The 14,507-nt window shown below is 37.7% G+C and overlaps 1 protein-coding gene across 3 annotated transcripts in view; it reads left to right on the top strand.

Moving 5' to 3' along the window:
• Positions 1-465: 465 nt before the first annotated feature.
• The window catches only part of LOC123866946 (glutamate synthase [NADH], amyloplastic), an 80,959-nt gene continuing 66,917 nt past the window's right edge, over positions 466-14,507 (top strand). For all 3 annotated transcript variants that reach the window (XM_045908744.1, XM_045908742.1, XM_045908741.1), the window contains exons 1-3: positions 466-647; positions 2,029-2,138; positions 4,284-4,414. In XM_045908744.1, coding sequence (XP_045764700.1) covers positions 2,031-2,138; positions 4,284-4,414 — 239 coding nt within the window. In that variant the 5' untranslated portion in view covers positions 466-647; positions 2,029-2,030. The remainder of the gene's footprint in view (positions 648-2,028; positions 2,139-4,283; positions 4,415-14,507) is intronic.

The following is a 14,507-nucleotide window of genomic DNA, read 5'->3' as shown; positions in this document are numbered from 1 at the left end:
AACTCCTTCACGAAGTTTTCCTAAATTATTAACGCTGATATACTATTTTAATTGCTTAAAACTTAGAACGTGCCTGGGATCGAACACCGGATCCCAGAATAGGAGGCCGACGTCGTTACTGGACACTGTAAACTATCACTGCTTTTTGTTTTATTTGTACAAACTCAGAAATGTACAAAAATATCTCAATTACCTTCTTTCTTCTTTACTTTGAAATTTTTGTAAAATACCTTAATTGCTGCGCAATAAAAACTAACCTAGAAAGAATTGAAAAGAAAAATCTTTATATGTTTGTAAATTTTGAATTAATGTTAAAAATTGCAGGCAATAACTTTTTCATGCATATAGCAACATTTACAGCAAGGCTAGCCTTGGCTTAACCAATCACAAGCGTCCATATGACATTCATTCGCTAACCCCGAATCTCATTCAGTGTTTCGTTCAAATCAATCAGTCAATCGCGGATCACCGGTTTGTGTAGTCGACTGCTGAGGGTCACTACAATTTGCCGGCATTTTCCAGTGTATTTACTACAAATCCTAACTAAAACTATAGTGTTTCTGTACAGCGTGAGTCTGTAAAAGTGCTAACATAACATAGTGCGTTAAACGTGCACAGTTTCGTTTTTCAATCGAACCTACTTTGAGGTAAGGAATTCGGTGCATTCAGAAATGTATTTTCTCCTACTAAACGACTGCCGATCATACTGCCAAAGTGCCCACGTGTATTATGCGTACGTGGTTAACTCGGAGCAAACTAAACTCAACTCTACCTTCATACAAAACAATTCCATAAGCACCCGCGGCCTCAGTCAAAGAACTGCGCAGTTCTAAGTTATTTATCAAATCAATCATCCTATTGTAGTTACCTAACTCTAGAAATAATATTTGTTATGATTATCTAGGTAAAATGGTTCTTTTATTAATTTATTTGCTTGTATTTCTCTTTGATTTACTGTAAGAATAAGTAGGTACTTATGTTTCATCATAGGTACTTCCAAAATATTAGAGCACTGCTGCTGTCGTAGAAGCTCGGTATGCTGTTCCACTAAAGATGTGCTATATATAGCTAGGATGGATAAACAGCGATGTATGTAAAGCTCATCACTTCAATGTCATAGCTTAGTTCAGCTTTTACTAGTGGTAGACTAGATGTTTAAAGGACATATTTTCAGTAAGCAATCTAGTAAGTATATATAAGTAGTTGTAGGCCCCTAAAGATCATCATGATTAACCCATCACCGGCCACTTCTGAATACAGTCTCCTCTTAGAATAAGAAGGACTTGGGTACTTAGGCCATGCTGGTCAAGTGCAGGCAGACTTCATACACCTTTGAGAACTCTCAGGCATGCAGGTTTCCTTACAATGTTGTGCTTCACTGTTAAATCATGTCATATTTAATTGCTTAGACTGCACATAATTTTGAATACAATGTTGTCTACACCAGTAGGTAAAACAAGTATTATTTAAATGCTTAGAATGCATATAATTCTGAATAGTTTGAGAAGTATGACAGGGATCTGACCCATGACCTCATGAATCCGAGGTAGACATCTTAACCACAATTCCATGACTGCTCATGAAAATGTAAAGTGATCTAATTGGTGGCTGTCACAAATATATCTCTATGTATACCTCCCTCTCTATATCCGTCTATGTATTCTCTCATATTGGTTTCTGAGCCAATTTAAAAAAAAAAATAACTGCCCAAATTGCCCCTGTTAGGGATAAAACCCAGAGCCTCCCACTTATAAGAGACCACTGCACCAGGGAAGAATATTGCACACAGTTTGTGAGAAAGAAAACTAATTTATTCATTTTGTGCACAAAGTATACATCCACATGGCACAAGATGAAAAGACACTGGCTCAGCATTAGTGCTGCAGGTTTAAAAAATAAATCCTGAGCGCTGGTATTCTGCTGGGACCAAAACGAGTGACACACAGGAGTTCAACAGCCTTCACAACCATCTGCAATTAACCAGATGAGTGTGATGTGTGTTTGCATTACTTTGTCTGTCTGTGGCAGGTATGGAGTGGGAAGGGCCGCCCAAGCAAGGCTTGTACGACCCACAGAACGAGCACGAGGCCTGCGGAGTTGGTTTCATTGTTGCCATCGACGGCAAACGTTCTCATAAAGTGAGTATTAATATTAGTAACTAGGTTATGACTGCGACTTTGTATGTGTAGACTACACAAATCTCAATCCCCTATTTTACTCCCTTAGGAGTTGAATTTTCTAAAATCCTTTCTTAGCAGATGTCTACATCATAATAGCTATCTGCATGACCATGCATGTTTGAACTGTGCGTTGGCAACAGTAGAACAGAAAAAAAAATCAAATAAATAAACTTGTACAATGTGCTATAGAACCAGTAAATTAATCTAACAATAAATCTTAAGATAACAATTTCACATCTGTCACATTTGAACTCCTTAGTAAGGTAGGCAAAGTAAGCACTACCTACAGATCTCAGTTCTTGTACGTGGTTTTAAAATACTACAACAATTCAAAATACGGAGCATATCTATTTATTATCTGCTCATGTAAGATACCTAATAACTGTATTGCTCTCAACTGAATTTTTCCAGGTAGGCAGTAATCTATCCAAGCATTCCAAAATCTTAAACCTTTCTTCTGGCTTATTGAAAAAAAAAAAAAAAGTAGTTACTGTTATCAAATATAAATGAAATACTAAATACTAGCTGTGCCCGCGACTTCGTTCGCGTGGAATAGTGACTTTTCGCGCTTTATATAGCCACGGACGCTCAGGCGCGAGGCGCCGTGATTCTTTAAATTGACATAACTTTTTTATTTATGATCCGATTGACATGAAATAAACACTAAATCCTAAGTGAAGCTTACTACAATATATTAGTGAAAACCGTATCTAAATCGAATAAGCCGTTTCTGAGATTAGCGTGCACAAACACACAGACAAACAGACAAAAAAAAAATTAATTACAATTTCGGGTTCGGCATCGATATAATAACAACCCCTGCTACTTTTTTTTTATATATTTCCATTGTACAGACACCACTTTTCTACAATTTTATTATATGTATAGACTATCACTCAGTGATACCTGTAGGTTGGTTGAGGTTCTGAAAACCTGCATCTATCATTATTACAATCCCAATTGTTGTGATTGGCTGCATTTGTAGTGTTCTTGTTGCAACAATGCGTTATAGCCAATAGTGAGCGAGCGTCAACCTATCAGAGGTGATTGCATTGGTCAAAATGTAGCTGTCATTTTACCGCAATCAAGCCGCTGTACATCAACTGAACAGCCAAGCATATCACTTTCTGGTCAGATATGTGTGATGACGATTTTTTGCCGTTCATAAATAAATATCAGGAGTCATGATATCACATCACACTACTATCACACTAATATTATAAAGCCGAAAGTTTGTATGTGTGTGTGTGTGTGTGTGTGTATGTTTGTTACTCCTTCACGCAAAAACTACTGGACGGATTTGGCTGAAATTCGGGATGAAGATAGATAATATCCTGGACATAGGCTACTTTTTATCCCGGAAAACCAAAGAGTTCCCACGGGATTTCGAAAAACCTAAATCCACGCGGACGAAGTCGCGGGCGTCAGCTAGTAATATTATAAAGGCGAAAGTTTGTATGTGTGTGTGTGTGTGTATGTTTGTTACTCCTTTACGCAAAAACCACTGGACGGATTTGGCTGAAATTCGGAATGGAGATAGATAATATCCTGGATTAGCACATAGGCTACTTTATATCCCGAAAAATCAAAAAGTTCCCACGGGATATCGAAAAACCTAAATCCACGCAGACGAAGTCGCGGGCGTCAGCTAGTATAATATAATGTCTCGTAATTCTTGTGCGTTGCAGCCACTCAGACTTGTAATCGTGACATTTGCACTTGCCGCACCATTCCAGCGACCTGTCTGAAGATTATAGTTAGATTTGGCAGCCCTTAGGTAGACATGTATTTTATTATCGCGATATGTCAGTAGCTTTGTTATTTATACATTATACTTAGGTAATATTCGGTCAGCCGGATAGTGTATCACTGCCAGATCTAGACCACTCCTATCCTCATCCACACAGATACATGAAAAGATTTGATGTTGGTTCCTAGCAGTTTTTTCCAGTAAGTATCCACCCTGTCATACCATCCAACCACATTTATAAAACTTACGTTTCTCTTCTTTGATCCCTGAAGCCTTCAAGACGTCTTGTCTAAAATCTATACAAATCTTCGGATTTCTATGAAAGCAAGTTTCAAAAATTATGACTTCCTCAGATCGTCCGAGATGCAGAGACTCTCGCGAAACGCATGGAGCATCGAGGCGCATGCGCCTGCGACAACGACACGGGCGACGGCGCCGGCGTCTTGACCGCCATCCCGCACCAGCTGTACTGCGCTCAGCTTAGGTGAGTCAGCGTCACCATCTCATCTCAGCTCATCGACGGCCCACTACTGAATTTGAGCCTCAATAGCTCAACCGGTAAAGGAGTAGACTGAAAACCGAAAGGTCGACGGTTCAAACCCCGCCCGTTGCACTATTGTCGTACCTACTCCTAGCACAAGCCTGACGCTTAGTTGGAGAGGAAAAGGGAATATTAGTCATTTAACATGGCTAATATTCTAAAAAAAAAAAAAAACTGACCATAGGTTTCTCTCAGGATGAGAAGACTGCTTACTGCTTTGCGCTCAAGAGTAATACATAGTTGGTTGCACTGCAGTTTTTTTTAATAAAAAATAGCGAGTATACGAGCAGGCCGGTCACCTGATGTTAAGTAATTACAGTCGCCCATGAACATTAGCAGCACCAGAGGTACCGCTGATGCGTTGCCGGCCTATCAGGAATTTGTTGGTCCGTCCCTTGAATAACCCCATGTTGTAATCTAGTGGGAATACCGCCGATGGGAGTTGATTGAGTTTGCATGTGCATGGAAAAAGTATCTGGCACAACGTGCGGTCGATGTGCACCAGGCACCCAGGTGGTGAGGGTGAAATTTCAGTTGTTCAATGGGGAATATTATCTTAGAGACTTCATCGTCGATCGGTCTATTGCTGGATATAGGTCTATTGTAGGGAATTACGCTGCCTTAGGCCGGCCTTACACTGGCAGCTCGAACAGTTTGCCAGTGATCAAAATACCCGGACCACTCTAGCAATTACTGATCAACAGCTTCAAGCTGCCTATTCTATATAACTGCTGCTATTCGCCCGGGGCAGTCACAACTACCCCCCAGCGTTTCCACGTATGTATACAAATAAAAGACTGTTGTTCACTATGCAGTCGCAGCTGACTGCTTCAAGCTGCCCGTGTATGGCCGGCCTTAGAGACTTAATAGAATCTAAAATGATAGATAGGTACGTCGTCGGTAACAAATGCTTCAACAAATGGCAGCGAATATTTTCAGCTCTCATCTAGTCAGGCCGTCTGCCCGCTTTACGCTTAAAATATAAATAATGAAGGTTAGCATCGGACCTTTTTGACCTTCTGTTTACACGCGCACCGCGATATGTTACACGCTAGAAGTAGCTAAGTTCAATGAGGTTCAATGACTCGTTCCATAACCAAAGGCTTTATGATAATTCGTGTTGCGTGCGTCAAAGTTCAGGTGCTTTGACAAAATAACACACGGTCTATTAAGTTAGCTAAGTATTTAGTTGTTACTGCTGAAAGTCAGAAGGTGTTGCCTTTCCTTCTGTGACAAAAAATATTGAACTTTTGACATTCATCTAAAATTCCAGAACACCGTCGGGTTGAACTAGAGTGAGGGAACTCTCGGTGTGATCTTGAATAGACGATATGTCAAATATTAGCCTATGGTGACGTAAAATTGATGATTAAACGAACTTACCTGAAGTGAAGTTCTATCCCAATTATACGAGTTGCTTCGTCCGAAGAGATTAGGTATACATTGTAGTAATACGTCAAAGTATTGCCTTTCTACCACTTATTTGAAAGCAGAAAATCTGCAGTTCTATTTTTTGTATTTTTTGTTGGTATCACTGGAGCGTTCCCATCTCATTTAGTTGAAAGCCTGCCTGGAACATTAATATTTCACTTATCAGGGGTCCTAGGGCTGGGAGGGACCTAATCTCTTCGGACGAAGCAACTCGTATAATTGGGATAGAACTTCACTTCAGGTAAGTTCGTTTAATCATCAATTATACCTCATTGCTTCGTCCTTTGAGATTAGGTATACATTGTAGATTTTGAAAGATAGTGAAATATTAAAACACTTCTAGGTTTAATAATATTGTATTTATATTATCAATTTTGACAAGCAAAATAAAGCCAAAAATAAATAAAAGATATTATCATAATTACGGTTACTTCATCCGTATTTAAGTAGATACTTAGTGATTTTTATAATCACTGTATTATAAGTAAAAATAAAATACTTTTAAAGCTGCTGATTCAAATTTATTTTACTTAAAATAAATTTTAATCAGCTGCTCAGTGTTCCAGATTGATTTATGAATAATAAATAATAATAAATAATAGGAGTGATAGAGCAATCTGATTAGATTGATCACATTGAATACCTCTACGATAAACTCTGGCACACAGCATAGAGTTGCCCACGCTAAGGCCGCTGTATTTCGTATTAGGTATATCAATATTGATACCTTTACTGTGAGCTGCGGAGGTAGCTGCATGCCTGACGGAATAAGCGAAAAAAAAATATATAGAAGTATTATATTTTTATCCACTGACTGATACTGTTCGTAGATACCGATTTATGCGGACTCTTAAATCTTACTATTGTAATGGGGCATTTTTTTTTTTTTTTTTTTATTTCGTAGGGGTTACATTCTATCGATGTATTCTAACAATTTTTCTGCTGGATAAAGTTATCTTCGGTGAATGTTTATTAGAAAGGAACATTTAGGCAAGGTTGAGCTGAATCTGGGTATGACGATCTTGTTAGGTCATGTATTTCGACTGATGTTTGTTAAATTAATATTATTATTAACAATTACACTACGTATCTAAATTAATTTTCAAAATATGGTTTGCACCTTATGTGTAATTATACCAGCATGAGTAATGTGACGTTAATCAAATATTCTAAATTCAAATTGTTATTTGGATTCCAATTAACAAAAATTCTAAAACTATGGACAGATCTCATGGTGTAACAACATCAAATCTTGGGACTGGAGGACGATGAAAAAACAGACGTTACTCTCGAACCTAGGATCAACGATAGAGCTGAGCCATGGCTGTGTTTTATGAACCCATCAAGCTTATAGCCTGACCGGCTAATTCAGATAGACATTTTCATCGGAGTTGACGCTTCATAATATACAATATACCTTTATTTCAGGACACAGAGTTCGTTCTGTCGTGTGCGCCTATTTTTTTTTTTTTTTTTTACAAAAAACTAACCCAACACCATCTTGCGAAGTTGATCATAATATATACAAAGATGACGGTGCTACGCTCCTCTCTACTCTCTCCTCCTGGAAGTTATCAAGACGGTACTACTACCGTCTTGATAACTTCCATGCAACCAACATAATATGCAATCAACAGGGTGGCTGAAAACAGATAATGCATTATCATTATGTCTAAATTGAATTTAGAACCGAACAGAGAAGGCTCTGAAATGGTGGAAACCAGGGGTTTTTTTTTTTTTTTTTGATGCAAAAAAAAACCAACATGTGGTTGCCCTAAGGCTGGTACTATTTATTTAAATACATGTTCTTCTAGTTCCCGTTTCCCGTTGTTTTTTAAACTAATGTATGAAGCGAACACAAATCTCCTGTGAGCTTCACAGCATAATTATAGATTTTGATATTCTCGTAAGAAGTGGACATCTAATTCCATCTATATAGTTAAATAGGAAAGAGAGCACTTTATTGTCGTACGCAATAAAATGCCTTTTTTTTTTTTATAGATTCCATTTTTTGAAAACCTGAAAGTCCAAAAAAAACAGTCAGTAATTTTAGCTACTTCATATGTTTGACAGATTCAAAACTAAACTCAGAATCCACTGGCCATCGGTGGTCTTCTCACAGCGTGTCGCCCCTACCCTATATCGTTAGCATCCGAAAAAAATAAAATAATTCTAGACAGTCTATTTTGTCAAATAGGATTGACTGTCACTTCGATAGATTTTTACCATTATGTAAATAATCCTGCAAAGACTGTGCTGAATGCTGATGTGTCAATGCTGAGCTATCTTAGTGATTTGCATTACACAACAAGATATTTAAAACATCTTTCTGTCCGTTTTTGTAGGTGTACCGTATCTACTTACTAAATCGCGGGCAAGTCGCAGTAAGTCATTAACAACGAGTTTTGTATGTAAATTTAGCTCTTGATTGATTAAATATCATTTTTCTTCAGACGGGTCAACGTATTTTTTTTTTTTTTTTAAATCAGGTAATTGCAATATTTGCGCACAGTAGGTACTCGGGCTGTACAGCTCTTTTTTACATTGATGATAAATCTTAAGAACTCTAAAGTATTTATTGTTTGTAAAATAATTTTAGATAACCCTGATAAATTTTAAAAATCAACTATATCTTGTAAATATATGTTATGTATATACCTAGTTGACAAGTAACCCAAAAATCTGAGTAAATACATAAATCACCGGCTTTAGTACTCGTAGTTTTGTAAAGACGAGAGGCGGAAAGTATATTCAGACCAAAATAGTAAACCATTAAATTGGAATAATTCTCGTTCATTTTAAATCGTAGATACTTTCTATAGATAGGTAGTAAAATCTTTTATAACTCCTAAGAAATAAATCTAACGTGGCCATCCAACTATTCATTGATGTAGTTGTAATTGACCTTAATGTTGTTATGTAAGCACCCACTCGTTTAAGAATTTTAGACTTATTATAAGTCTGTTATTTCCATTGGATTTATAATAAAAAATGAAAAGAAGGAAACGATCCTTCACACGAATCACATTGTGATAAGTATAACTTCACTAAACATAAAGTCTATGATATTATATTCAGATGATAGGAGGCATGCTGGGTCGTGAGATTAAGATACTGGTTTTAGAAATGGAATCCCGTATCCTCTTACCCACAATAGTATGACTGGGTCATTAATTGATTGCCATTAGTCCTAAAAGTAGAATGAACGTTCCTGCGGAACGTACCGGGTGCAGTGACGAGGGTCCCCGGTGACATTGCCCGCGCCGGCGGCGCGGCGACTGTCACAGCTGCCGTGAGCGCGGTGACTTCGTGGGTTCGTACTTCGTATATAATCGTTGCTCTCGCTTGTTGTATTGCCGGGAGCGGATGCTCCTGGTTTAAAGTCTGGATAGGAGCCGGTGTCGGCTTCTGCGTTGCAGGAGGTTTTCTTGCGGGTGGGATTATTCATATCTTGGCACCGGATCATAATATTACAAGCCCGAATGTATCGGCTAGCTTCACGCTGTATAAGACACAGTCTATTTCTGTATGAGCTGATCTTTAATATTTTTCTTTATTAAAAAAGAATATGAAGTTTTTTCTTGTCATAGATTCGTTGTGCTGGGTATCGCACATCAGTCTGGCTGGATCTTTAATAATAATTAATTTACGGACTGATCACTTTATTCTAAAGAGAAAAAATGAGTGAGAGCTTCCTCATGAGCATATCCGATAAAGCGAAGCGAAGACTAGTTTTTTCTTGACGATGGCTTAATTTTATGGTTGACGTGCTTGGCTGCGTTTCGACAACAATCATTGGCACTAACTCGGGTTCGAGTTGTAATCCGTCTGTACAATGGTATTATAATAATTTATAAACAAAAAAGTGTAGGTATTTTAAACCATCTACCCTTAACTTTTCTATCAGTAGCGAAAGGGTACATCCTTATTAGAAGACCGCAACATAAATGTATAAACTATATGAAGGTATGAAGAAGGTATTTAATATGCGTAAATCTCAAATGATCTCATTTTTACTCGATAATAGCACTTGATATCTCATGATTCATGTAGACACATTTCATTCACAAATAATAATCAAAGTAAAGGTAATAATATTCCTTTTTAAATGTATTCCATCACGATAATATTTTCAAAGCTTTCGGAATTCCAAATGATGTGAAGGTAACATCCCCATGAGATGTACACAACACCGATTGGAAATTGATATCATTCCATTAGTCTGATACGGAAATAGTCCTAACAACTATTCACAATATCATTAGTAATAGGTAACGTTTTACTGTAAATACCTTCATGGTCTGGGCTTCCAAATGACGTGAAGGTTACATCCCCATGAGATGTACACAGCACTATTGGAAAGTGATGTCATATCATCACCAGTGTGATACGGAAATAGTTCTAGCAACTATTCACAATATCAGCATTTCACTGTTAAATACCTTCATGTTCCGGGATTCCAATTAACGTGAAGGTCACATCCCCACAAGATGTACACAACACAATAGGAAAGTGATGTCATATTCTCAGTGTGATACGGAAATAGTCCTTGCAACTATTCACAATATCCCAAGAAATAAATAACATTTCACTGTAAACACCTTCATGTTCCGGGATTCTAATTGATGTGAAGGTCACATCCCCACAAGATGTACACAACACAATAGGAAAGTAATGTCGTATTTTATTAGTGTGATATGGAAATAATCCTAGCAAATTTTCACAATATCCTTAGAAGTAGGCAACATTTCACTGTAAATACCTTTTTATTTCGGGATTCCAAGTGACGTATCATATATATCATATCACTAGTTTGATTCGTAAACAGTCCCAGAAGCTATTCATAATATGTTTAGAATTAGGTAACACGTCTTCACTGAAATACCTTATGGTCCGGAATTCCAAATCACGTGAAAGTAACATCGCCATGTTGTCATATGTCAAGGTAACATCGCAATGTACAAAACATTAATTGCATAGTGATATCATATCACCAGACACTATTATAATAAAACCTTATAACATAAAAATATGTAACAAATAAATAAATAAATAAATCACTATCGTTTTGGTGACTACGCTTTTGTAACGTCTTTTAAAACTTGAATAACGTGGTGATCGGCGAGGCACTAAAACGCGAATGAGATGGGAACGCTCCAGTGATACCAACAAAAAATACAAAAAATAGAACTGCAGATTTTCTGCTTTCAAATAAGTGGTAGAAAGGCAATACTTTGACGTATTACTACAATGTATACCTAATCTCAAAGGACGAAGCAATGAGGTATAATTAAAGAAAAATAGGGCTACATTAGGGCTACCTGTGTTAATAATAATAATAATTTTATTCATTAGAATGCAGGTTACATTAAAAGGGGTCTCTCCGTTACTCGCTCCATACAAACGTAGTTCCAATTTCATTTGAATATTAAGCGACCAAAGTCCATGACATTTTGCAGACATATTCTAGAAACTAATATCTATGCCTGTGGTTTTCCAGATTTCTGTTAAAATATTCGGTTTCAAAGTTACGCGGTCTTAAAAATTCACGTACAAATCTTTGAGCCCCTGTAATTTTAAAACTACATATTTTTAGAAAGATCTAAAACACCACAGGCACAGATATTAGTTTCTAGAATATGTCTGCAAAATTTTATGGACTTTGGTTGCTTAATATTCAAATGAAATTGGAACTACGATTGTATGGAGTAAGTGACGGAGAGAGCCCTGTTAAGAAGATGTCGAAGCCTCGACGTTTTGTTAGAAGTTCTCTAACTGTCTGAACTGTGACGTTACTTAAAATGAAACTCAATAGTTATTCGTATTTTTGTATACTACATAATATCATTGCTATAAAACTATTAATTTTCTTTATCACTGAAAAAGGTGAAAGGGTTTTGCATAATATCAATGACATTTAAGTAATACGGCAGCACAAATAGTGATTTATGGAAATGTGTTATGGTTATGTGAATAAAATCTGGCACATTGCCAAGTACTGGCAACAATAGGATCGCTTTCGATGGCATGCCGCCAGCCGACCGCCGACCACGCGACGGGTATCGATTAGTCATTCTGGAAACTGGAGTAGGCATGTCACTGCCAAAACTGTTATCAGAACCTAAAATTTTATCGATTTCTGCATCCGATTCCTCTCAGAAATGTCAAAGATCTGAGTGCTTACTTCCCGTTGACCTAGAATCATGAAATTTGGCAGGTAGGTAGGTCTTATAGCACAAGTGAAGGAATAACATTAAAAATTAAAAAACCCCCGACACAAAAACTTCTATAAATTAAATAACCGGTCTAATAAGAAAACTAGAAAAGAGCTGATAACTTTCAAACGGCTGAACCGATTTTCTTGGATTATAGCTAAGAACACTCGATCAAGCCACCTTTCGACCAAAAAAATTAAACCAAAATCGGTTCATTCGTTTAGGAGCTACGATGCCACAGACAGATACACAGATACACACGTCAAACTTATACCACCGCTCTTTTTGGGTCGGGGGTTAAAAAAACCGAAACCGTGAATTTGTGGTTACATCACAAACTAATTAAAATGTGTTGATGAACAAATAATAATAGTATTTATAATTTTCAAAGTAAGATAGCTATACCAAGTGGGGTATCATATGAAAGGGCTTTGCACCTGTGCATTCACAAGTACAAGGGCATTCTTAACCAGATTTTTATTTAATTTACGCTTAATTAATTTTTGATTTATCGTACAAAATGTCGGGAAAAGTACCCGAGTACGGAACCCTCGGTGCGCGAGTTTGACTCGCACTTGGCCAGTATCATTGGCCACAACAACCTAAACAATTTTGTAATGCGATGCTGTGTTGTCAGCTGAGGTTTGCGGTTTACCATTTAACTAATGTAATTACATATTACAATTACATTACAATATTTATAATTATGTAAATAAATCACGTATTATTACATGAAATATATCATTTCGATTATCATCTTACTAAATACATGACAACAGAAAATATACAGTCGATAACGTTAATATTTCAACTAGTTATGTAGAGTTTAGATCCTAGAAGCAATTTCGCTAGAATATGGAACGCCTCGGAACGCCCGCGCCCTTCCGGCATCAGTTTTCCCTTCCACTTTTAATATGGGTATCTCCAAGTCAAGAGTGAATAGGCCAATCATGTCTAGGCAAGCGCGCTCCATCTTACAGCTCGTTCTCACAGGCTGCGTAAGCGTTGCGTAAGCGTTGTAATGTATGGAACTGTATGAAACATGGGACACCGCTTGCGTAAAGCGTGGACGTATGCGTAACCCGGTGTGTTAGGGGTTTACGCGCGTCACTACACACGTGTCACGTGTACGCAATTAGTGTGAATCGGCCATTGACTGCATCATTACTTGCTAGCAGGTCTGATTGCAGCCAAGCGCTAGTCTGTAACTGTAAATTAAAAAAAAAGTCTAACATTGTCGAAGATCTAGGTTAGTTAGCTGGTCTCTCATAAACCATAATCTATTCATAGAATCTGCAGGATAGCTCGGTAATCTGAAAAGTAGGTACATTGTCTTCGCATAAATAAGTAGAGTTCGCGACACGTCGACATAGCAATCGGGGAGGAGACACCCCGCACACACGCGTATCCGCACGGGGACGTCGAGGTGTGCGGGGCGCCTCTCCACCTCATACCCCGATTGCCATGTCTACCTGTCGCGAACTATACATGTCACATGGTAAAAAAAAAATGGCAGTCAGTGGAGATTGTCAAAGAAGTGAAACCTTATAATAATGAATAAAACATAATATCTTTGTGGATATATTCGAAAACCAAGATAAATTAGGTATCTAATCAGAAATAGGGAGAATATTGACCTTGAACTATATATTTGCAGAGATACCCTATGAAGTGTTCGGTCAGAGTTCAACAGCTAGACAAATAGGTAATATGTAAATCGGAACGCGATACTGTACCAACCCGTCCCAGCCCAATCAGTACGATTGTCGCATGACCTACTAGCGGGCAATTGCTACTAGATATCAGATCATAACTATCGTGACTCGGTGCTACTACGCAGTTGACTTGTTTGCTGTTAAGAGGATACTTGTCAACAAGCCCCCGTCGATTTCCTACGTATGATATTATTGTTCTTATCTCTATTTGCCCTGGTTCGTGCATTCTCGGTTCCTAGATCGGTACATTTGTGATATCCAATTCAAATTGCTGTGATTGGCTGAATTTACCATGTTCTTGCTGCGACAGTGAGTTTGAGCCACTAGCGGAACAATGTTAGCCGGTCAGAAATGATTGCAATTAGTCAACCTGTTTGACGTCCGTGTTCTGTTTTCGATTACAAAAAAGCAAAAATTGTTGTTGCAATCATCAATTTTAGCAAATAGTGAAAGAGAGTCGGCCAATCAGAGGTCACAACTACCGCCACACTTTCTGTCAAACTTTGGCAGTAGGCCTGCCGAGTAATGAAAACAAATTTTTCATTCTGTCTAGGTGTAGGGTAGGTGTAGGGTTGCCACCTGCCTCTTTTAGATTTACAGGCTACCACCATCAAAATACGGGGTTTAGATTTGTTTACGGGAGACATTGTTTCTTATATATTGTTGTATTATTGT

Source organism: Maniola jurtina, chromosome 7 (genome assembly GCF_905333055.1).
Source record: "Maniola jurtina chromosome 7, ilManJurt1.1, whole genome shotgun sequence".
Classification (NCBI taxonomy): domain Eukaryota; kingdom Metazoa; phylum Arthropoda; class Insecta; order Lepidoptera; family Nymphalidae; genus Maniola; species Maniola jurtina.
This window is presented reverse-complemented; position numbering and strand designations above follow the sequence as displayed.